Source organism: Heterocephalus glaber, unplaced genomic scaffold, assembly GCF_053883595.1.
Source record: "Heterocephalus glaber isolate CG9 unplaced genomic scaffold, H.glaber_assembly_v1.0 deba00001472, whole genome shotgun sequence".
NCBI lineage: Eukaryota > Metazoa > Chordata > Mammalia > Rodentia > Bathyergidae > Heterocephalus > Heterocephalus glaber.
Window position 1 is genome coordinate 51,538,955 of NW_028258315.1, and position 26,257 is coordinate 51,565,211.

The following is a 26,257-nucleotide window of genomic DNA, read 5'->3' on the forward strand; positions in this document are numbered from 1 at the left end:
TCAGAGGGTGGCTTCCATCCTCATCAGAGGAGCTACTCTCACTTTCCCCCTGGCCCTGGGGTTGCCACCACCTCCCCAGTCCACAGCTCTCAAGAAAAGAAGAGCTGTCATGGTCCAATACAGGAAGCTGGCTGGCTCGAGATGATGGTGGATTCTTGGGAGGTCAGTCCTGCTTTCGCTTGGGTGGGGACATTGAAATGGTGACCATGGTGACAGTGTTGGCAACAGGAGCAGTAGGACAGGTTAGCAGTGGCAGGGGTGGTGGCAATGGTGGTTTCTGGAATCTTAACAATTATATGCCCATGTGTAGATTTTTTTTTTTTTTTTATCAAGGCTAGTTGGAGTCCTAAATGCCTCACTTATTGTATTTCAAGTTCTTTTCCCCTGCTTGGGAAGTTTTCTGCCATTACTTCTGTGAACGGTTTTTTTTATGTCATTTGCACTCTCTCCTGTTTCTTCATTGACTCCAGTCTTATGTTACTCTTCTTTGCATCATCTAGCAGCTGCTGATTTCTTGTGGTCCCTTACAATTTTGAAGAAATTTTTCTTTTCCTGGTCACTAATTGCAATCTTATCTTCCATATCTGAAATTATGTCCTCACATTGGCTCATTCTGCTGTGTAGACTTTCAATTGAGTTTTTAATCTCCTGGAAATCTGTTTGTATCTGTTTTATGGATTCCATTTGTTTCCTATGTTGGGATTCCATCATGTTCCTCAGCTCCTCTCTAGATTTATTAATCATGTCTTGCACTATGAGCACAATCTCTGCTGTTATCTGAGAAATTATTTCTGATTTCATTTTTTCCAGATCCTCTTTTGTTGCCAGTTCAGGGAGTCCAGGTGGTTGAGTATCAGAGTGTTCCAACTCATTTCCCTTTGGGATTGCTGTAGGTGATCTGGAAGTCTGGTTTTGAGACTTACGTGTCTTCTCATTTCAATGGGAGTAGGGGGGCAGGGTGTGTGTATGCTTTTGGCACCCACATGGCTCACCTCTTCTGTGCTGGGAGCAGTGGTATGGCAGCCAGGAAGCCCCTTCCTCTGTGCTAGGAGCAGTGATAGGGCAGCCCAGAAGCCCCTTCCTCTGCGCTGGGAGCAGTGGTACAGTCAGTTGGTGTTTTAAAAACACTAGAGTGAGCTAGGCATGGTGGTGCATCCTTGTAATTCCAGCACTCTGGGAGCCTGAGGTGGGAAGATTGCCATTTGAGCTCATCCTGGGGAATTTGGTGATAAAGAAAGGTGCTGTCTTTAAATAAAACATAGAAAAAAGGAGGGAGGGCAAGATATGTAGCTCAGTGTGAAGACCCTGGATCCAAACTCCAGTACTGCCAACACACACACACACAAAACAAAACAAAAAACATGCCAGAGGGATAAAATTTAAATAGGCCTCTTTCCTGCAGAATTTCTCAGAGCTAGCTAGCTAGCTAGCTATTTATTTATTTACTCAGAGCTTTTGATATCTGTGTTCCAACAAAACTTTATTTGTAGACATGAATTTGAAATTTCATATAATTTTCACCCATCACAGTTATTATTCTTTAAACATTTTTTGCTCACAGGCTGTACAAAAATAAGCATCAGGATAGACTTAGCCCATAGGCTGTAGTTTGTCCACTCTTGCTATATTCAGTAGTCATGGAGAGGATTAAATAAGTTAATATATGTAAGACATTAAATCAGAAGCAATAAAATGTGCTGTCCTTACTACTCAGATGTGTCTATGCAGATGCAAAACTGTCTTGTGTAACTGGTTTATAGAGCCAGACCAAAACGAGAAACTGTCACAGGTCACTTAGAGAACTATGGTTCCTTCCACCACTGGTTATGTCTCATTGCCAGTGCACTGCAGTCTCCTTGCGGCCTAAATTCTCACATGGCATGTAGTAGCCTCACTGGAGGAGTGGCTAGCCCAGTGGCTGGCAGTCCCCTCTCTGCTCAGCAGCCTGCTGAAGTGTTCCCTGCTGGCAGGTTGCACAGGGACATGATTGATGATACCAGGCGGCTGCTGGTTGTTCCAGGATGAATGGGAGCTGCTTGCATTCTCTCATTACTCCATTTGTTTGCCACCTTCGTCTGCATTGTCACCATGACCTCTCCAAGCAGGAGTCGCTGGGAACTTCACAGTATAATTTATTAGAGGACCCTGCCTCTTGGGGATGACTCAAATTCACATGTTTTGCAGATTGTTAAAATTTCAGGCAATGAGATAACTCTCCTGAAGACTTCTCCAAATGGGTACCAACTCCTTTAGATGTGAAGGGGTGATGAATACAATTTATAAATCTGCCTAGCTTCCAGACCAAAAGCGGTCCTCATTCTGGAGCTTCTGTGACAGCTCAATGACTCAGGCTAAAAAAAATGATTCTCATCCAAAATCTACTCTCCCTGAGTGTGTTTGTGGTTGATCTCAGTGGTTTGTAGCTCAAACTTCTCTGTCCTAGGGGCTTGTGGATTTATGCATAAATGAAAACAAAAAACCCATTTTCAATTAATAGTGTTTGTATGTGTATGTATAATTATTTTTGTGAGGCCTCTACTCATGGTGGTGGCAGGTACTCTGTGGACTAATTCTCCTGCCAACTCTCAACTTTTTAAAAAATAATAACACAATTTTTTAAAACATAAAAAGAACAGGACAGTGAGCATCATTTTAAAATCAAACTTTTAATTATGAAAATTAAAACCCATATTCATTGTAATACTTGTACACACAAAATCAAATAGATGTCAAAAATACCACTGGACTTTATTTACACATGTGTCCTTTAACCAACTGTTTCTTCCTCTGGGCCAGAAAAAAATAATAAAATTTAAAAAGCATGATAAAATAATCCCAAAACAAACCTCTTTTCATTCCCGGTTTTATCAGCAAAGTATCAGAATCAAAAGTTCATAAAAAGAATTTTTCTACCATTAAAAAGTCAAACCCAACAGCTACTGAGGTGTTTGTTCCTTGTCCCCATTCTAAGAGTGAGGATAAGAATCTGGGGCTACAGACTTACCCAAGGTCACCTGTCCTTGGAGGTGAGTCTCACCAAGCTCTGATTCCCAAGGTGTACCCTGTACATTCCAGGAATCTATAGTCTGAGTTTGACAGGACTAGTGCGAAAGCCTGGGCCGATCCTGTCTGGTCCACAGGACACAGCACCTCTCCTGGATGGCAGGCTTTTGGACCTGGGCTTCAGAATTGCCCTTAAAGCTACAGAACTCAACAATGCCCTCACTAGGAGCACTCTCCTTTGGCCCTGTTTTGAACAGGAAGCTGAACTCTCTGAACAGAGAGGTACTGGGAAGTGTTCTTCCTTTCTAGCTCTATGAATGAATCCTGCCTTGTAGGATTCCCCAACTATTTGGGTGGATTTTGTCCAGGTCACAAATGGTAAATGTGTTTTATCTGGAGGGAACATGGGTTGAGGGTTGTGTTCAGGATGCCAAGTCTGGATTTGGCTGAGAAAGGGTACTTAGATTGATTAGTGATGCATGGCCCAATCTGAGGAGTGGAGAACAATTGTGTTATGTTACTTATTAGACCTCCAGGAATGGGTCCATCTCGGTCTGTTCTCCTTTCCACACATTCAACCCGTCACAAATTTCCCATACAGAACTGGATATATGAGACTAAACATCTAGGGACTAGATGCTATGAGTCTCCACCCTAGCCTGATGGTTAGTCCTTGGAGCAAGGCATTACCAGAGAGAACACACTTACCTATGTCTACTCCAGGGTCTGCCCAGACCCCAGAACCTCATGTGTCCCAGACATGTCCTATGACCCATTCTAGAAAAATCAGAGCCTTCCCTGAAGTATCCAACTGTCTACTTCCATTGGACACTCAGATGATACCCTGGCTTGATTAGCAAACAGAACCTTGCTCAAGAGCTTTGATTCTATGTAAGGTGAGCTCTAAAACTGCCCTTGCTTATCTGAAGGGTTCAGAGCAGCTCTTTGGAACTGCCAATGTCAGGAAGCGGGGAGAAGGCCTCCTTGACATGGCTGCTATTCTGGGCCTGGACAGGTAAACAGCTGGCTGTTCTCCATCCTCGTGTCACTGTGAAGGAAGGCAGATCACAAGCTTGAGACATCATTCTACCTTATCAAGACTTTAGCAAGAGCCTCTCACTACGAACCATACCTGGCCATGGTACTCTTCAGCAAGAGGGGTGGGACACTCCTTATCAATGCTGGAATTTAGCTAAGGACTAAAGAGCAGACTGGAGTGGAATCTTCAACTCTTCGTGAAAGTCTAACTTCTGTTCCCAGTCTGAGGGGCAAGGACCTACATCTCATTTAGGATAAGCATCCATTCTCCCTTGAAGTGTTACCAGAGCTACCAGCATGAAGAACTTCATAAACCATAAAGAGCCAGGTGAGTAGATTGCTTGTCTGTCTAAAATAGCCTATGGGGTAACATCAGTCACCATTTAATCCCTGCCCTTCAACCCTTCCAGGTGTTTCTGGGGAGCTAAACCTGGGTCAAATGAAACTGAAAATGTGGACAAAGGAGAATGTTTGCTAAGTTTCCTTTTAACAGGACAAGCTCAGTTCCAAATCAAGGTTGAGTACCATTTACACACCCTTCCCTTTAGGGCTAGCTCAAGTGCAGAACCAGGACAGAAGTCACTGGGGATAAATGTCAAGTTTTAAGTGGTTTCATTATTTTGGAAAAGCTAGTCACTGGTGTGGCACCAGCAGCTGGTCACTGTCCTTCGCAGGGGGCAATTAAACTAGCTTTGCTTGAGTGGCCTTTAGGTTACACACGTACATCCCTGAGTCAGAGTGGAATGAACTACATTTGGCCAGAACCAGAGGGTTCTTTGTCCAACACTGAATGAGCCACTTTTTGGCATCTCTACTTCCTTTCTTTAAATCACTGTGACCTATCTCAAAGGATGCACCAAGATAATTCATTCTTTCAAATTTTAGTGATTCTTTTGCTCAAGTGTATCTTCTGCATCTTTGAGACACACAGTAAGAAACTAAAGACAACTTCAGCTTCTGATAACTCAAGTTAAAAAAAAAAATCAAATGAGCTTCCTATTCACATTGAAAATATTCCATTAGTTTAAAAATCTAGGTAAAAAATAACTTCCTAAAGGCTAAAATCTACACAACACAAAAATAAAGATTTCCGACTTAAATTTTACTATTTTATTTGTGAAAAAACTACAAGCAGAATTCATAAATAGACATTTCTATTTAAAGCAGGAAAATGATAAAGTGGCTTCTAATAACATAGTCGTGCACATGCCAGTAACAGGAATATATTAACATCTTTTATTTGCTAGACAAAGAGCAGTGTCCAATATAAATTTCCCCAAAACATTTAAGACCTGTGAATTTCTGACCAGTTCACAAAACCACCAACTGACACTTTAGCATGAAGAGAAAACAAACCTAACAGACTGTCAGCTCTAAAGACGTTACAGAGCAGAAAACTTCCAAAAGCGTTATACAAGCTGTCTTTCTGGGCAAATGGAAAATATAGCTCGTATAATACATTAACAAAAATTCACAAGATAAGATTATGTTTTGACATACTTAACAAGCATTCTCTATTTGTCTCCAACAAACAAAGCTAAGGAAATAATGTAACCATCTTTACACAGTAAATTAAGGTTACAAGTCATACACAAGAACAGAACTGCTTGCGCATTAAAAACTGTTCAGCTCCATTGTCATACTCTAAATGTTGGCTCTTAAACCATTTTCAGTTACATACAAGCAAAGGTTATTATATATTCAGCAATTAATAAATTTTCAATAATTTAAGATACGGTAGCTTAAAAAAGTAGACTGAGAATGGTCTTGATAAGGCAGGTAAAACATCTTAGTGGAACGAAAACTCACAGAAGCTTTTGCCAATTTCTTAAATATTCAGATTGAAACAGAAAGGTTTGGATTAAAACGTTTTCTAGGTGTCAAGATGCCTTTACCTTTTTTTTAAAACTGCATGACTCAAGCAGAACAAGTCAGGTAAGCTGTGTGTGTGCCTGTGCACACACGAGTGTGTGTTGTATTAAAATAAATGGAAACTTGCAAGCATAACACTGTGCTTTTTGTTTTTTCTTTTTAAACCTGCTTTCTGTGCCACTGAATACCAATTATTTCTGGTCCTCTTTTAATATATACCTTTATAACCTACACTAGTGTTTTTATGCACTGCCTACTAATTGCAGGCCAAACTGCAAAGGCAGAACCTTAGAGGAATTCCATTTCCAGAATACATGCCTGAGGGGTGTCAACAATTTCAGAAATTAAGTCTAAAAATAGCTACCACTTCAGTACCCCAGCACACAACCGCAGTTAAAGGGCAGCCTTCTAACATCTGATTGCTTAGGTAACTCCCACTGTTAGCTACAGCTCCTACCAAAACAGCAAGTTCATCCCACCTGTTCTATAGCAATCCACCTCCCCTTCCTTCACCTCTCCCATTCTTTAATTTATCACGGAGGCAAAACTGAAAAACCAAGACATTGGCAATGAGTTAATTAGCAGCCTATGAGTAGCTGGTTAATCAGCTATTCCACTAATCTAGGGGTCCAATCACTTTACATGAAACTAATTTTGAAAAGTACACAGTGTTTCTGGACAAAGTGCATACCAACACTTATTGGTTCAAAAAGCAGTGCAACCCACATGAGTTTGGTGGCATTTAAGTTTTTTTAAAAAGTTAATTAAAAACTTAGCAATTCCTTACAGCTCTGGAAAATAAATATGGCTGACTAATTTACCCTCCCTGAGACCCTTAATAAAAGGAATATTAAAACTTTAGAAGGAATGTCTTTGCAATATCCCACTAATATTAAAATGTGGATTTAAAAGTCATAGTCAAATCACTATGTATTATATATTCTGATGCTTGTAGAGAGCACCTGATTTCCTTTGGTTCATTAATAAACACTTTAAAAAGGTATTTAAAAAGATAAGCACGGCTTGCATCCCAGATACAAGCATTATTTTAAAAAGAGGGGAACATTGTCCATGCATTTGAGAATAGGACCACAGCAACAAATGGCACTGCTTTATAATCTAGACCTTTTAAAAACAATTTAAATTATGGTAATTAGTGGACTACAGAATAGTTTTAATGTAAATGTGAAAGGAACCTTTACTGTTGGCTACTCAATTCAAGCTGTTAATTTCTTTTTACTTGTTGCCTCCATAGACAGAAGTTAGTTCTATTAATAAGCAAATTATGTTCTTAACACCAAAATGTGGTGCTTCATTACATTATATGCCCTCTCGTGAGTCCTTAAAGTAAGATCAAATAAAGGAAGGTTAACATCAAGTACTTATGCTTGAAATGATTAAGTACTACAAACTTGGTGGACATGAACGCAGATGTCAAATAGAAGGCAGATTCCCAAATCCAAATAAAAGTAAAGCAAAATGACATTTTTCAAATGATAGGTGGAATTGTATTAGTGGTTTGTTTTTTTTTGCAAGACAGTAAAAAGAGTGAAAACAAATGGAGAGTTCACTTGAGCAGTCTCTCTGTCAAGGAAGACAAAGATCACATGTGTGTTCACCCTCGCTGTGAGTATGAGCTTTTCCTGCCCCTTGGCCATCCACCACTGGAGTCCTTTCCCACAGCAGAGAACTGGGAAATATCCACACAGTGAAGGGCTCCATGTTGGGACTGATGTGTAGTTTGACAACCTTTGTTTAGTAAAATGAACCATACTAGGTTTTAAGAAAGAAAGATGAATTCTCACAACATTAGTGAGGGACAAGGGAACACGAGGCAAACAAATTCCAGTAACAAAAACCGCCACTGCAAAGTCATGTGCAAAGTGGAAACAAGGGATTGCTTCCCAGTATGGTATAGGACAAAGATGCAATTTTAATCCTAAAACTAAGAGACAACTTCTAGATTTACCTCAGATATGAGTAGAGGTCTGGAAAATGGATGGAATTTGAGTCACAGAACACCATATTTTCATGAGTAAGTGAGAACAGCAATGTTAACATGTAACCGTAATTTACACGAATACTTGGCATTCTGGAGCTAGTTTACTTTTGGATGATCAAAGCCCTCCTCCCAACTAAACCACTTGTGATTTGTCAGTTATCCCATTGCAAATGCAGGCTATCTGGAGCAGTCTTTAAATTTGAGATCACATAGTTAAAAAATATATATATTTTTATATCATCCAGTACTCTTTATATAGACAGATGAGAGAGTCAAGTTCTCATGTGGGTTGGAACATATTTCATGTAAGTAAGACTGATTTTAATTCAATTTCAGTACTTTCATAGAAGGGACTGTCCCAGATCTGTAACTGTTCAATGTTGTATTCACTTCACAGTGTATCAAGCACCAGCGTTGCCATGGATTGGTTTCAAATAACCCTTTATATATACTTTTATATTTATATATATAGTTATATCAAAACTGATAGTACATAGTATAACTGGAAGAAAGAACTAAACTTAAAGAGGATATGCTGAAAGGATGGAGTTTGTGAACACAATAAATAAAAGTCCCCCCAACCCCCCTCAACAAAACAAAAACAAAAAACCAGTTGTAATGTACATGGAAAATTGTGCACAGCAGATTTTTTTTTTTATATAAAAAGTAGATTCAGGAGCACATCCAATTATAAATGATTGTTAGGAAAATCATATAAAACAATGGAATACATAAAAGTGTCAAGAGTAATTGTCAGGGTGCGAAATTCCTTGGTGGCCAGATGCCCATGGCAAGCAGAAATTATCCTGGCAGCATCGCTAAGAGGTTGATGTCCATAGAAGATCCTCCAGGGGTGCAAGCAGCATGGGCAGGTGGAGGATTTGAATTTCATACCCTGATTCATAGTTTTCACAATTCCATGTGCAATTTCAGAAAGATTCATCATTTACTGCCGACATGTCGCCTTTTGGCGTGGAGGAACGGGAGGAGCCCTTGTCTGTGCTCTCTGACCCCGAGCTGCTCTGGTTCTGCTGTTCTGACCCTGCACTGGAGGTCACTGTGGATGAGGATGTCGAGGAAGAGCGAGTCTTTTCCTTAAAGTCTGTGATAATGACGGTGACGTTGCCCACAGTTACTGCCAACTGCTGTGCGGTGCTCCTGTCCACATTTTTCAGCCGGGGCCTGAAACACAAGGGAGGAGAACGACCAATTAAATAAATGATGGATTAAAACCAGCTTCATCACTACACACCAAGGCTTCATGACATTGTAGCAATAAATCCAAACTGCCTATCACATGTACCTTAGCTTTCTATGGAGTGTGCTGATTGACTTCAGCAACGACCACTAGCTAGCTTAAGTATGGACCAATGCAAAATTATCAATTTACTTGTCTCCTGTTTTGGCCACTGTGATATAAAAGTAGATTAACAAAACAAAACTAAAAAAAACCCCAAAAGCAGCAGTCCCACTCCTACTCAGCTCTGCATCCCACCTCCCCAAACCTAAAATTCACAGGCATATGGTCACCCTGGGCTCTTGATTATGATTAATCAGAACAGCAATTCAGTATTCATTCTAGTTTCAAAGTACCTTGAGGTGTGATTCGTTTCGCTGGTCTTTGTTGTAGCATTTGCAGACTGTATACTGTTAGCTTCACTAGGAGGATCTTTCAGAATATCTGACTTTGGTCTGTGGGAGACAGGATCAAAAAAGGGGGTTATTTAAAATGCGGCTTTGGTTTACCCACAAAATAAGTTATTATACTTATTTTCTCAGAAACGTACTTTGTTTTCTTGTTGGTATTTTTCTTGGTAACACTAGGACTGATTTCCTTATCTTTTTCAGGTTTCTCTTTATCTTGCTTTTCAACCTTCTCCTTCTTCTCCTTTTTTGGGGGTGGTGGAGTGGCATACTGCTGTGCCACTTGCTGTGCCACCAGCTGAGAATTGATCCGAGGTTTTCTAAACAGTCAAGGAAAGATTCCGTTAGTTGTTTTATAAATATTTTTTTAAACCTGTATTTAAACTCCTAATTTCTTAGGTATTTTATCTGGCTACTCAGTTTTGAGTAGCATGTGGTCAGTAGCACTGAACAGTGTTTCTGGGAGTGTGAGAACACTGCTTCTTTCAGGCTGTCAAGATTATACTGACAGCTTTCAAATACTCCTGTTGCAGAGGGTTAATCTCATTTTATTAAATGGACACTGGTAATCCCCTGAAAAGAGAATGAAATTAGAAGTGTGACATTCACTCCTCGATCTAATTATTCTGACTGGTTCTGCTCCCCAGCAGTGCTATGATTGGCATGGGCAACAAACCGAGAGCATAAAACCCAACTGCAGTTCATACTAGCTTCCAAGGGGGTGAAGACTGGAAGTCACTATGAAAAATCTCAGACAAGTGATACATTCATTGTGCCATCAACCATTAAGTCTGCACCAATCTCCAACTGACACTGGCTCTCAGCACCATTGTTTACAGATTCTAAGCTGTGCCAAACACTTTCACAATGTATGGCCATTCGGAGACCCAAAAAGGAAAGGGTAAAATGAACGTCTATGCATTACTTCTATATACAGTAGCTCAACAGTGGGGGTATGTTCTAAGACCCTCAGCAGATGCCTGAAAGCAAGTACAGTAGGGAACCTTATCTACACTGCTTTATCACCACAGATCTAAAATCAGAGAAAGTTACTAAGTGATTAGGTACCTCACAGAGTGTGGCAATGCTAAAATAAAGGATGATTATGTCCAGGTAAGGACAGAATGGGGATGGCACAAAATTTTATCAGAGTTACTCACAGAAGTACACAATTCAAAACTCATATAGTTTATTTTTAGAATTTTCCATTTAATATTTTTTGACCTTGGATAATCATGGGTATCTAGATAGATATTTACAACAGAATAAATTCTCCAAGCACAAAAAGGGAATATCCAAATGGGTCATTAACAAGATGAAACACTGGTGGCTCTGATGTAATGGTTACCTTCAGATCCTGTTTCTCTATTTCCCAGGATAGGCAAGCTAACCACAGAAAAATAACTGGACAAAATTGTACACAGACCTACTTCTTGACAGAGCAGTTAGGGCAGGGTAAAAACAAAAATGTATCTAAGAAAAACAAAACAAAGCTGCCTTTGTACATAATTCTGGCCTCCTTTACAAGAAACATAGAGGATTGCTAGGTGCAGGACACAGTGACTCCTTAATTAAGCATGGTTACTAGAGTACTCTTGGTAGAGGCTGTGATGTGGCTGATAGGGTATGTGGGACAGGAGGGACAGATGCTTATTACTGCATGAAAGCACCCATGTTAACCTGAGTGTTTCAGTACTGGTTCAGTGACAGTGAATGAAGGTTTGCAATGAAGGTGCCATCTCAAAGCAAGCTTCCTATCAGCCTCTAGCAACATGAGCTTTGATCATGGGATGGCACACCATGGAACCAGTCATCTGAAAGGATACCTCACAGCCTGGCCCACATGTAGCCTCAGTCCTTTGTCACTGTACAAGGGATTCAGGCACAGATATGAAAGCACCCCCATCCAGGGGGAATTAACTCAGTTTCAGATTCTGACCCCAAACATGAGAATTTTGCCCCTACAGTCTTTCTACAGTTTCTAACAGAAGCAACAGGTATTGTAACACATTCTGCTTTTTCAAATTGGAAGACTGTGTTAATAATTTACATAAAGACAATAATGACAATTTTGAAACATTTCATAAACATTTACTGGGGACACAAACAGATCAACTGTCTTTAGGGATTACCAAGAAGTCAGAATCAGAGTTAAACTGCTACTCAGTAACTAATATTCAGGTGTTAAAGTAATAGAGTCAATAATGTGAATAAGGCACTCAAATTTTATGAAAAAGTATGCCCTATGGGAGACTTTCATTTAAGCCAGTATGTGAACTTTTCTTCTAGAGAAATCTGAGCCAAGGACAAAAGAGGCCACTTGGACTTGGATGTAAGAAACCCTTGGGCAAAGAGAATTTGAGGTAGGCCAAGAGCCTGGCCCCAGGAATTCCCAGCCTGGTGAGACCTACCAATCTGAGTCCGAGGAGCCTGCCTCACTCCAGGACACCCTACAAGTTTTATGATGTCACTTACCATATTACATCATGACTACCAATCTACCATGTACTCCCTTCTGTGGCAAGGACCACATCCTAATCATCGTTGTCACAAAGGCATTTAGCATAGTGCTAGGTACTCAATGAGTTAGTGGATAAATGAACATTGCACAGGCAGACAGAAATGGAATGAATCTATACTAAGCAGAGGGTCCACACGATTAGGGCTGCAAAGATGAAGAGACTGAATGCTGTCAGGATAGCACAGAGCACTCACCAAGAATTGTTTTTAAAACTGTGGTGTTGAGAATTAAGGGAGGGCTCCGGGCATTACACAAAGGGTTAACAGGCTTTGAGGAGGATTTCTATAGGACAGGATGCTTTGAATCATGACATACAGTAAAGGAAGGGAAAGACAGAGTAAGCAAGAAAACAGACTTAACTCACAGGGCAATGGAGAGTAAACTATAATCAAGGAAAAGTCCTGGGCAAAGCAATGGGGCCACTTCCTACTGAGCCAATAGAGGGATGCTAAGGACAGGTAAATTAACATTTTTACTCTCAAGATGACAATTCTTTCATTTGGCTGCTCCCTGTCAGGGAAGGTGTGATAAGACAGAACCAGAACTAGGGTGGGGCTGGGGCAGGATTTGGAAATAAGCAATCAGAAGAGATTTTAAAACCATAAAGATTAGAAATGGTCCTCCTATACTGTGGAAAGACAGATTAACAGAGAAAGAAAGAAGCTGCTGTAGCTCACAAGTGACCTTGACAGCTTGCAAAGTATGCCTAAAAGAAACAGTTCTCCACTCTCTGGAACTCCTGCTTATACAGGAATGGACTACTCCCGACAAGGCCTGCTTACAAAGCTATCAATATGCTGCAGTTGACAATCAAGGTGTCCATCTAATGTCTCTGCCACCAGTGGCTGTTCAAAACTTTAGCAAATACACTGTCGCAATTCTTCACCACCTGAACACAATCCCTTAACTCTTATATGTACAAGACATAAACTATACACAACTATGTAAATTTCTCATTTGCTCCTACACAATGTTTGGCCAGAATATTGTAGTGGTATTCATCCATGTTATATAACAAAGCCAAACCTTCACAAGTGGAAAGGACCTAAGGTTACATGGGGTATGCTAAAGAAATGGGACCACCTCTGTGTTGCCAGAGGTGGTGGCACACACCTCTAATCCCAGCACTCAGAAGACTGAGGCAGGAGGATCAAGGCCAGTCTGTGTTACATAGTGAGTTCAAGGCTAACTGGGAATTCATAGCTAGACCCTGTCTCAAAAACCAAAAAACCAAAAGAACACACCATCTGTGTTGTTTGAAAAGTACCACTGTGCTTTAAATGTCAATAGGATATATTATGAAAAAGCTGAGATCAACCCAGGTTAGTTTAGGCCTTCATTAAACACATCATCTTACCCTACAGTGAGACAGGACTGTTTGGTTGGGGGGGGAGGGCTGGGAAAAATGTTTTCCTTGCTTTCCACTTCCCTCCATAATGAATGAATCCATGTCACAGTAGTTAACACTTCCGATCAGTGAGAAATAGTAACTTCCCCCAAATTCGTGTTGCTTAATGAAGTCTTCTAAGCATCATAAACAGCTCTTGCTTGCTTAACAGGTAAAACATTTTTCATGTCAGTCAATTCTTCAATAAAGAACTGAGAGTCTGTCTTTAATATCATCTACGATTTTCAACTCACAAACCTTAACAGCTTTCCTGATACACTGCAAAGTAACAAGTCCAAGCATATGGCTTTCGGTTTTTATTATCTAAGTCTCAAAATAAAACCAACCACCACAGCAACCACTACCATCATCACTCTCCAAAACAAAAAAAGCAAACGCAACCAAAGGTACAGTAAACGGTTTCTGTTTTTTTCCTTTAAGTACAGCATCAAACAAGTTTTCCTGTAACTTCAAGATTAGAATTTATGAAAAAGATCTTGTCTTTTGGGGATATACTATTTTTATAGATTTCTTGTTGCTATTTCAACAGTTTGTACATTAAAATACTATGAGGGGCCGGGGATTTAGCTCAGTGGTTCCATCGCCTGCCTCACAGGTGCAAGGACCCAAATTCGATCCCTGGCACCAAAAAAAAAAAAAATTCCAACATTAAAATACTATGAAACATCAATAATACACATCATTAGGACATGTCTATTTGTAATTAAACCATAAAATTTTATTTCAGAAGAGTTCATTCCATTTTTTTAAAAAAGTAAAGAAAATCTTTATCTGAGGGGAACCTGAGATCTTACTGTTCATTTCTCAAGTACTTCTCTATAGCTCAACAAAAAATAAAGCCATATTTTTGTAGTTTTTGCAACGAAGACCAGACCAAGAAGAATCTTAAATGAATTATATCTTTCCTTAATTAAATTCAGTTTTTCATAAACCTATCTTTTGTGTACTTTGTTACACAAAACTTACAGTACCCATGTAGTGTTTCACCATTCATTCAGCTAAAATACTCCAAAGGTTAATCAATTGACTCATTCATCATTTAAAAAAGAAAGAGGTAATAAATATAGTTTCTTACAACTTACAAGATGCCTCATCAAATCAATTTATACTGTCCTTGAGGTCGTACACTGCTTTTACATTAACACCCCTCCCCCCATCTTTCCTTGCCACGGCAAACTGTTAGTTGAAGAATTTAGCAATTCTGAGCTGGCCTTTCCCACAGACTACTCTTTATCAAGACTGCTTTATATCAGATCACACTGTGGTACTATAATTAAAAGGAGCCTTCTCCACATAACCTGTTTTCCCTGAACACAAAGGTCATTTTACATATATACAGTGAGTTGGCTTTTCAAACTATGTGAATTTTTCTATTACTGATGCCTCAAAAGATGTTATGTCCGAGCTAGGAAGACACCAAAGTATTCTGTGTACAGCCACTATTCAGTAACAGCTACCCACTAAAATGTTTTAAAAAACAAAATGGGAATGGTAGTACATACAACCCTCAGAGTTGGTCAAATGTGTGAGAATGCTTTTTAGAAACTGCATACAACCTTTTTCCTTTGCAAAAAGGCCTTGTTAAAGCTATGAAGCTAAATAAATCTGATCTTTAGACTAGTCTGTGTAAGAAAATATCTTCTAGGGTCAGGGATGAAGCTCAGTGGCACTGTACCTGTCTGGCAAGTGCAAGATCTTAAGTTCGATCCTCAATACGGGGGTGTGGGGGTGGGGTGGGGTGTGGGGGGGTATGTATCCTAAATTGTAAAGCATCAAATTGCAAGTACAGTTTTGGACAATAATCCATTTTGGATAATTCCTACATTTACCCCTAAGGCAATGTAAATGTTAAGCATGAAGTTGTCCATCCCAACAGCATCATCCACTAAACACTAAAGGCCCATGGCTGCTCTCAGGATTAGTATAGCTTGTTTCCTGTTAACCAACCCTGGGCCCTGACCCATTTTTTTTTTTCAATGTCAAGGTATCTATATCACTTTGTGATTTCATTTAAGCCAGTTGTCATTACAATACAGATAATTTGAAAACTCAACTGTCACTCAACTTGACTAAATTAGTGTATTTCAGAGTCCCTGTTTTCCAACTAGTGTCGTTCTTTCCTAATTATTACTTTCTTCTCACAGAAACACTTCTCAATCTGATTCTCTGGCTCATCTTTTAAAAGGAGCCCTGGGTGAATCTAAGGGTTCTGAATGCCATTCGTTATACATTGCTCTTTCCCATCTATATATATCCCTGACAAGAGAACACACACTGTGCTCTGTATTAGTAACTAAAAATTTTCTACCAAATCTCACTTCAATTATCAAAAGTTAAAAGCCCAGGCCTTCTCTTTTCTTCTACATTATCTCTTTCATTATCTTCACGGGAAGATAATATAGTGGAAAGGACAATGTATGGACTTTTTGGAGTGAAGGCAGGCTTTGGACTAACTATATAGGACGTCCTACTTAGCTTAGGGAAAGTACTTGAAATGGGACTGACACCTAATTTAACAGGGCTAAAGATGTAATGAAGTAAAGTTTATTACCACCACAGCACATGTAGACATTGAACAGAATATATAAATTCCAAAGTACTGCTTCTCCAGCTATAGATGTGTCTACTATTCTCACTCAGAACGTAGAAGGCAAACGGAAAGCATTACTCATGAAAGAACTTGAAAAAGCCTGCCCATGGAAATGGAGAGACAAACTCTTTACATATGCTGGCACTCTAAAGTTAATTATGCTAACAGCAACAACTAGGAAGCCTTATACACGTGGTTGGCCAGTATTCCTGTCTATTTCATAGAGAATTTTGGTTTTGCTGATCCTTTTAAAAAGAGGATGCCTTCAGGGGAGGCCACCAGACTTTTAACTGTACAATGTACCAGACTTTTAACCATACAATGTACACAATTACACACTTATCAGATACAGCTTGGTTAGGAACAACAGACACCAACAGGACAAGAGATCTTTAACTTTTAACAGCAGATTAATGTTCAACTCCCACTTCAAATCACCACTGTGAATATTCCAAGGTCTCCTACACCCCGAAAATACACTTAATATGTGAGCACCAGTAAGTGGAAGTGTTATATGTTTCAGGAACACACAGCCAATAAATAAAAGAGCTACACAGGGTTTAACACTCTTGGAAACAAAACAGCTATTTTACAAACCTGTCGGGCAGCCATGGACAAATAGCCCACTGGCTCTCAAAGTACTGGTCCAGAGACTCCTGGGATCCCCAAGACCCGTTCATGAAACTCTACAAAATCATTGCCACAATAATTCTACAATTACTTGTCTTTTTACTTTCACATTCTCACAAATTTTCAAAAGAGTTTTCTAAAGACCGCATGACATGTAATAACATCAATGCGAAAGCTTGTATACTGCCATGTTGTAAATGTGTTTCAGTCTTCATATCTGACAGGGAAAGATTCTGTACAGAAGCAAGAAGAACAAAAGCTCCTCAGGGTCTCTAATTTTAAAGAGGTTAAGGGATCCTCTGATCAAATCCTTTGAGGGCTGCTACCCCCGTATGCCTGATCAAACATTTCACTGTGCCAATGTGCTGCATCACAGGAAAGGAGAGGAGACTTTCTTGGAAGGAAACTTTTGTAAGACAACTCAGCTTAAATTTTTTCAGAAAAATTTCAAGAAAGAAACATGAAAAGAAGCATAACCTCCAAGTGCAGGCTAAGAAAACATTATGAAAAACAAACGCTCTAAACTTTATTAAACACCAGCACAACTTTCCAAAAGTGAGCTTAAATATTTCAATCAGACTGTATCTGGCATCCTTCCATTCCTCTCTCCACGGTGCCTGTACTGCGAAAAATGTATTGTTGTCATTCCAGTATTTTAAGTTAATGTCCCATTCTAAATATTCCTTTTAAGTCTCCCACTGCACTTCTCCAAAAAGAAAGCCCAGGGACATAAAACATATTCACTGAATGTAAAGAAAAATGTTGCCCAAATTGTTCTGAATATGGACTATCTCTGAAGGTGGCTAATTTTTTTTAATATCCTCATGTCATATTTTCAACATACACTGTATCTGATGGCAAGAGATTTCATTCTGAATAGTGTTAGGATCATTCTCATACTTAGGGAAGAGTGCCTATTACAGGAAGGGCTGGTCCTACATCTACAGGCCGAATAACGCCGGCCCTCTGCTCATCTGCACCTCTGCGTGAGGAAAGACTGCAAGAGTATCCATGCCCATGCTCTGGGGGCCAGCATCCTGTGCTTCTCCAATCCTGCTTGGGTGAATGGAAGAGTCGAAGTGCCGCTTGTGCCACCACTCTCCCACCTCAGCTTTATCTTTGGCATTTTGGCTAGGTTTTCAAATTCAGTATACACATTTTTCCTAGTGCCTACCAACGACATGTTGAGGAAAGGTGTTGTACATTCTGGATGTCTGTGGAGATGTTTGCTTTCCAAAAGGGTCCATTCAATTTTGAAGGCCCAGATATTTATGGTTAAAAGTGTTCTGTACTCCTGTGAAGTCCTTCCAGTCATAGCTAGTAGACTTAAGACTTTAAGGTGAGCTCTTTTCTTTGCTTTCTATTTGTTGTGAAACTCTATGACTTTAATTAAATTACATAATCTCTTCAGACTTTGGTTTTTCACTGATAAGAGTAGATGAAGGTAAGTGATTGCTAAGGTTCATTTAGCTCAGACAATTGTATTTAATAAAGATAACAAAATATTTGTCAGTTTACCTTCTTAGTAAACCTTTAGCCAGTTTGTCAGATTTAAATATCATATACTATTAGTTTACAGTAATATGGACATGATTTCTCTTTCCCCAATATATACACAAAATTACCTTATAAACCATGTCAACAATGAAGATGAATCCTAGAAACTACAAATAAATCTCTAAACAAACAAGTTTAAGATGACAGAAAACTTAGATTGTCTTTCTCCAAGAAATATGTTAAAGCAATCCAACTGGTTCTGTAAATTACTTTATATCTCTCAAAGAGCCCATTTACAACCATTTTAAAATTACAGTTGTTATAAAAACATGAAAGATACAGAAAAAATTAGTAACTTTAAGCAAAAAGCTATTAAGATAAAAATTCAAGGTCTGACAAATACATACATCAGTTTGCACCCCTTATGTGTTGGCTTCCTCATCTGTTAAAATTAAGGATTGAACTAAACATTAGTAAAGTTTTCTTTAAATCTAGTCTTTAAAACAAAACCCTAAGTACTAGAAAACAACAGCTGCAAGAGACAACGCATTCCCTCGAGCTTGAAATACCAGTGGTACATGCATTGCCTGATTGTCCCATTGGGTGGCTTTGTACCACTGGTGATACAAATAGATCAAATCACTTTTACTGATTACTAATAAAATTAATAAAAGCCTGTAAATGAACCAAATCTAGTTAAGTTGGTTAATTACTGCCCAAATATAAATACTGATTAATGCTACTCATACCAATTAAAACATAATAAACAATTAAATGGGGCCAGGATTTAGCTCAGTGGTTCCACCGCCTGCCTTGCAAGCACAAGGACACGAGTTCAATCGTCAGTACCAAAAAAAAAAACCACACACAATTAAATGTATTTCATTAAAAGAAATTTATTTATATTTGTGAATAGTTTCATACATAGAAATCTTATAAGTACCCTACTGCTGCTGTACATATTATGCATTTATAACTGCTGTATCACAAATTAGTTGTATGACAGTTTTTTATACCATTGTAATGTTTTCTTTAAGGAACGGTAATGTGACATCTGGTCTGCTAAATCAATGCCTTTCTTTTGCATTTGTAATCAAAGAGCCCCTAAGAAGTGGTACAAGCCGTCTGATGGGACAGTCATACATATACCACCTGTTTTTCAAGACAGCAGGAAAGACTGAATTTAAATCAGACCCACCAAGTAGCAAGACATAGGAATTATGGCCCCATCCCGAACATGTTTGGTTATGTGATCACTCTTCTCATACAGACAGGCCCTTCAGGTTAGTCTATATTACAGTCTCCACATAATTATAACTCTGACAATTAATATCTATACTGCAGACATTTCAGGTTAATTGTGGTCTTTATTTCCAGCAAGAGAAAGAAACTTATGGGGTATCTTTTCTACTTTCAAATGGTTGAAAACTCAGATATTAATAGAAAAAAACTTTTAGGGTACCTTTTATACTTTTAAATGGTTGAAAATTCAAATATGAATGAAGATGAAGACTCAAAAATTACTAGTTTCATGCTGGGGATTTAGCTAAGTGGTTCTGCCGCCTGCCTCACAAGCTTAAAGTCCCGAGTTCGATCCCCAGTACCCCCCCAAAAAAAACAAAACAAAACTAGTTTCCTCTATTAGAGACACTAGCACTAAGTTTGAGAATTCTTTCAACTCAAATATGGTTTCATTTTAAAGGAGTGGTGTGGGATAGTGTAGTCAGGTAGAAGATTGGAACTTATATGCCAATTCAAGCAGTAATTTTTTTTATTTATACATTTACTGGTACATTTTAAGTATAAAATACATTTACATTTATCATTGGGTGTTTGTACCAGAACATGATGTATCTTAGTTCTTAGTTTTTCTCCCATTACCTGTGTACCCTTCACCTCCTCCACCCTTCCCTATTTACACAGTTTGATTCCATTTTTTTTTCTCATACTTTTTCCTTTCCCTTTTTCCCTTTCCCTCCTCTCCCACCACCCCCAAGCCCTTGGACCTTATTTCAAATTATCAATTATTCATTTTAATCATTTTCATCCTTATTTACACTTTCAATTTCTCACACTAGAGAAACTATTCGGTATTTACACGTGTGTCCTATTTACACATTTGTGTCCTTAAGAGTAAGGCCTCAATATGCATCCATTTGGCTATAAATGTCTCTAGTTTCTCATTCTTTATGGTTGAGTAGTACTACTCCATTTTATAAAAAAACTCACACCTTCTTTATCCAGTTTCCAGTTGATGGGCACTTGGGCTGTTTCCAAACCTTAGCTATTACAAACTGTGCCGCTATAAACATAGGTGCACATATATCGCTGTGGTATGATTCTTTTAATTCTTTGGGGGAAGATTCCTAGTAGGGGAATAGCTGGGTCAAATGGGACCTCTAGTCCTAGTTCTTTGAGGTATCTCCATACAGATTTCCACAGTGGTTGCACAAGTCTGCACTCCCACCAACAATGAAGAAGGGTTCCTTTCTCTCCACAACCCAGCCAGCATTTGTTATTGGTTGATTTCTTGATAGCAGCCATTCTTTGTGGGGTGAGGTGGAATCTCAGTGCTGTTTTCATCTCCATCTCTCCAATGACCAGCGATGCTGAACATTTTTTCATATATTTATTTGCTGTTTTTACTTCTTTGTCTGAGAAATGTCTGTTCATTTCGGATGCCCATTTTTGAATTGGGTCTTTGAATTTGGGGGGGTCTGATTTTTTTCAGTTCTTTATATATTCTCAATAGTAGACCTTTGTCTGAGCTACAGCTGCTAAATATTTCTTCCCACATTGTAGGTTGTCTCTTAGCTCTGTTGGTAGTTTCTCTTGCAGTGCAGAAGCTTTTTAATACGATGAGATCCCAGTTGTTGATTCTTTGTGCTAGCTCCCGTGCTACTAAAGATTTGTTCATAAACTCTTTTCCTATGCCAATGTCATCAAGAGTTCTACCTAACTTATCTTCCAGCAAGTTTAGTGTTTCTGACTTAATACTTAGATCTTCAATCCACTTTGATCTTAGTTTAGTGAGCAGCGATAGGTATGGGTCTAGTTTTAATCTCTGACAGGTTGAAATCCAGTTTTTCCAACACCATTTTATTAAATAGGCTATCTTTCCTCCAATGAGGGTGGCTGGCTCCTTTGTCAAAGATGAGGTGGCTGAGTATGTCTGGAGTTGTTTCTGCATCTTCTAATCTATGCCACTAATCTTCGGGTCTGTTTCTTTGCCAGTACCATGCTGTTTTTATCACAGTAGCTTTGTAGTATAGTTCCAAGTTGGGGATTGTGATACCCCCAGCCATGCCTCTGTTCAAGCAGTAATTTTTGAATTAATGTTCATCACAGTTGTTACACAAATACCTAGAAATAACTAGAAAATAATTCAAATTATCTGGGTTAAATATAGAAATCTGAGTTAGAATCAAAGTATTTTCAGAGACTTTGCCAACAGTCATACATTATATCCTAACGTGTCAAAGCATACACAGTATCACAGTGCCTACGGCATTAAGCAAATAAATATGAAAATCTATTGTAGTTTAAAAAATATCTGATGATCTTGATGACCCCTTCCTTCTAGGCCTTACTCCTGCACCACAATCTGCTGCCTACAGACCCAAATCTATGTAACTCCTTAGGCTTGACATAGCCAATTCTTCACAGTTTTGTTCCAACAAACTTCCACACTCACTACCCCTTGTTGCTGTGCCCACCAACTCAAGTCACATTGAACCGTATCCTATCTTTTGAAAAGATACTTTCATCACTTGCTATGTCTGCTTATCTGCTATCCTTTAGCTTCTAAAATGCCCTTCTTCATACTTCACCCTCAAAACCTATACCTCCATGAAGACTCAGCTGAAATGCCACTTTCTTAATCTCTCCTGGAAAGTTAACTGTCTGTGGCCAAATTTTCAGACTTTCCCAATGACACCTTAAGTGTCTGTTTTTCCCTGAGTTTATGAACATCTTTAAGGCAATACTGACCTTTTCAATGTATACTATGCTCCCCAGTTAATGCTGGCTACAAAGAATATATGCAGGCTGTATAATATGGTGCAGATAGCAGGTGCTGTATCAGTATGTAGTATAACAATATACTTAACTTCATGTCTGGCCCTTACAACAGAGATCTTAGGGACTTCGGATCTGTAATTCATCTTTTATATGGCCATTCCCTAGCAAAAAGGCCAGGACACAGGTTTTCAGTGGACATAAATATCTACCCCAGGGATAGAGAAAATTATCTGGTAACAAATGTTTCTATTGAGAAAGCATTGTGTAGAGTATCATATACATCATCTCTCATAATCTTCACAACTTTGAGGCAAAGGGAAGCATTAGGGATTGAACTCTTGGAGTACCGGGCTATACCCCTAGCCCTTTCTATTACTAATTTTGAGGCAGAGTCCCAGTAAGTTGCCCAGGCTGGCCTCAAACTTGGGATCCTCCTGCCTCAGCCTCCTGAATAGCTAGAAATTCAGGCATCTGCCATCATGCTCTGCTTCCTTGCAACTTTGTGAAGTTGTTAAAGGAAGCAGAGGCCCAAAGTCCTAAAAGTACCTACAAGGCTAGTCCAACTAGCATTTAACCCAAATTTATGCTCTTTATGCTAAACCACACTTCTCACCCAAAGAACCTTGCCTTAAGAAGGGAAATGAACAGAAGGCAATAAAAAGAGAGGGAAGCAAAGGAAAATGGAACACCATTTTTAAAAGGGACACAAAAAGCTTGCAGAAATAAGTCAAATACTAATACTGAAAGCCAGAGAGCAAAGAGGACTGAAAGCAGGCCTCTGAATCTAGCCATCAATGCAGTATTCTTTTAAATTGTCTCTCTTCCCTCTATGGTATAACATACACACCCCTTCACATTTCCTATCTCAAACATAGTCTACTTGTTCTGTTCCAGAGTCAGACTTTTAAGCATCTAGAGCTACAGAACTAGGAAAAACTCTTAAGAAGTTTAAGTCCTTCAAGAATCCTCTTGGTTTTTTCTGCTTCTCTATCAAAGTAAAAAGGATCTATGGGTATAGTAAAAACTGAGTCTCCAAAGCATAGCACGATTAATAAAGCCTGCTTACTTAACCCTACAGGAACTATATTATCACAAAATAAGTACTGTGGCACCAAGTGAGATTCCCACACTTAGCAGCAAGAGCTCCAATTATACAGATTTATCTAAATCCTTAACTTATAAAAAGGGCTATTTGGATAAATGGGAATGATCTTATATTACATACATGAAAGTACCTATATGGGTATAAACATCCTGATACACAACTTTTCAGTTTGGTATATACTTCAAATTAAATACCTGCCTTTGGCATCAAAGCAATCCAATTTTCATTCCTTACAGAACGTTACTAACAAGGTAAGGATTCTATATATTCCACGAATGACTGAAATGTCTGAAAAAGGCTGTTCCCTACCTCTTTACTGCAAATGCACTTTCTGCAAAGACTTGTTAAAAATTTAATCCACCAATTTGCAAAGACAAAATAGATTTTTTCCAAATGTTTCTAGAAGTAGAACTTGTAAATGTTCTTTATTTTAAAACAAAATTTAGACTAACATAAAAGGTACAAAAAATAGCATACTGTTCCACATAACTCTCACCTAGTTTACCACAATGTTAACATCTGACATAAACACAGTAAAATAATCAAAACCAGACCATGGATACCTGTACAATACAATTAGCTGAACTGTAGGCCCCTTCAGACTTCACTAGTTTTCTCACTCAAGTCCTTTTTCTGTTTTAGAATCCTGTGTCCCTATGTGTCCCCACAATACATTCTGTTGTTTCTCCATTTTAGTCTTCTCTTACATGTGACAGCTTCTTGATCATGAGTTCATAGCTACAACACTTACAAAGAATACTGGTCAGTTCTGTAAAAATGTCCCTCAATTTGGGTCTGTCTTATCTTTCCTCATCATCAGAATGGGACCACACATTTTGAGAATACCACAGCAATGGTATGCTGTATCCTTACAGCATCATGCCAAGGAGTTCAATGTTAACTGCATCTTATTTTCCTATCTTAAACATTTCTATCTTTCAAACAAATATTTTAGTGGAGACACTTTTAGATTATACAAATATGCTGCTTCTCCTCAAACCTTCAATCACTACTTTTAGCATCCAATGTGGACTCTGAACAAATTATCACTGTTCTGTGGTGGTGGGGTTTTTTTTTTAATGCCTATTAGTAATCTACTTCGCTTTCCCCCTTTCTACTTATAAACTGGCACTCTTTAAGAGCCCTCTTCTTTCCCACATACTATTTAATCCTATGGCTTAAAATCCAATGCTATCATCAATATGGGGCTTTCCTCCTCAAATTGTTCTGGCTTTGGCCATGAGTAGTTCCTATGTGTTATTTTTGACAAATTCCAATTCTTATCTGGGTGCTTAAAAGCCTACAACTTATTTTAAGACCAAATTATCCTTAGACTGTGTTCTATTCATAAGCATTGCATTCAATAACCATTACAATCTAAATAAGGAATACTCAATCAGCTGTGCAAGGTGATAAATCAACACACTCTGTCCCAGTTAGCCTTTTATACTCCTGAGAGCATAACTGTTAGCAAAAGGAACCTCGTGTCTGCAAGTCTGGGCTCAGGATATCATGGGCATAGTTTGAGTATTAAACTAATTTAATTTACATCACTACTAGTGCTTCTATTAATTAATGGCAAGCTGCTGTGTTCTGAAGACACACTTGATCATCAAATAACAGGTAGCCAAAAGTAAAAATGATTAGAATTAAGGATAGATTCTAGTTAGATGAAGTGTTCCCCAAAACATAAAATGCAATTTTCTGGAATTCTAGGGAGAGAAAGAACAAAGAACCCAGGCCTTTTTGCTTTGAGCCTCTCCACAGCTTTTACAGATCTAAAAGCCAGTGGTAATGCCAAAATTACTCCCTCCTCACTCTGAGGTGCACCCAAACACCTGCCCTTCAAACAAAAACAAAGGCAAGGACTAAGACACAGTGTAGTTTACTGGCTTGCTTAATTTGGTGAATCTTTTGCCTAGCATACAATAACTTGGTGAATCTTTTGCCTAGCGTACATTTTAATGAAGTATAATTGCATACAATAAAACGCACATTTTTGTTTTATTTTCTTGACACAAGGGTCTTGCTATGTTGTCCAGGCTGGTCTTCAACTCTTGGCCTCAAGCAACCCTCCCACCTGAACCACCCAAGTAAGCTGTGACTATATATGTGTGCTGCAATGTCTGGCTGCAGGTTAAGTTTTAAGTACAGTTTAAAAAGCTATTACAAATGTATATGGCAATACACACGAAATAAACAAACCAAGGGCCTAGTGACACACATCTATAATCCCAGCATTCAAGAGGCTGAGGTAGGAGGACTCCCAAAGTTCAAGGCCAGCCTGAGCTACAAAAGGAGACCTTGACTCAGGAAAAACAAAACAACACAACAACAAAAACAAACACAGCAGTACAATCACCCTCTCTAATCCTCCTTTGTGCCTCTTTCCAGACAATCTCTATTCCCAGCTCTAGGGGGACACTGATTTTTTTTTTCTGTCACTACTGATGTTACTCGTTCTCCTCCAACTACAAATACATGGAATTACACTGTATATATTACTCATGTATGTCTACTTTCACTGGGCATAATATTTCTGAGATTCATCTGTGTTATGTTTTGGTTTATCTAGTTGCCTGTTGATAGACAGAGGCTTTTTTGTAGTTTTCAGCTATCATAATTAAAGCTGAGATGAACACTCAAGTGTAAATCTTTGTATAGACGTATGTTTTCATTTCTATTGGCTAAAAGATCTACGGCAAGTCTATACTCAGTTTTATAAGAAAGTACCAAACTTTTTTTTTTTGGTACCAGGGATCAAACTCAGGTCCTTGCGCTTGTGCAGCAGGCAGCAAAACCACTGAGTTAAATCCCCAGCGAAACTCTTTTCTAAAGTAATTATGCAACATATGAACATTTCAATGTTCTACATCCTCAACAACACTAGGTACCATCAATCTTTTTAACAGGATGAGTCTTTCACA

The 26,257-nt window shown here is 38.8% G+C and overlaps 1 protein-coding gene across 1 annotated transcript in view; it reads right to left on the bottom strand.

Moving 5' to 3' along the window:
• Window positions 1-5,136: 5,136 nt before the first annotated feature.
• Window positions 5,137-26,257, bottom strand: part of Rybp (RING1 and YY1 binding protein) — a 94,100-nt gene continuing 72,979 nt past the window's right edge. The window contains exons 3-5 of the mRNA XM_004854209.3: window positions 9,703-9,879; window positions 9,509-9,607; window positions 5,137-9,097 (exon numbers count right to left, since the gene is read on the bottom strand). Of these exons, the coding sequence (XP_004854266.1) occupies window positions 8,845-9,097; window positions 9,509-9,607; window positions 9,703-9,879 (529 nt within the window). The 3' untranslated portion in view covers window positions 5,137-8,844. The remainder of the gene's footprint in view (window positions 9,098-9,508; window positions 9,608-9,702; window positions 9,880-26,257) is intronic.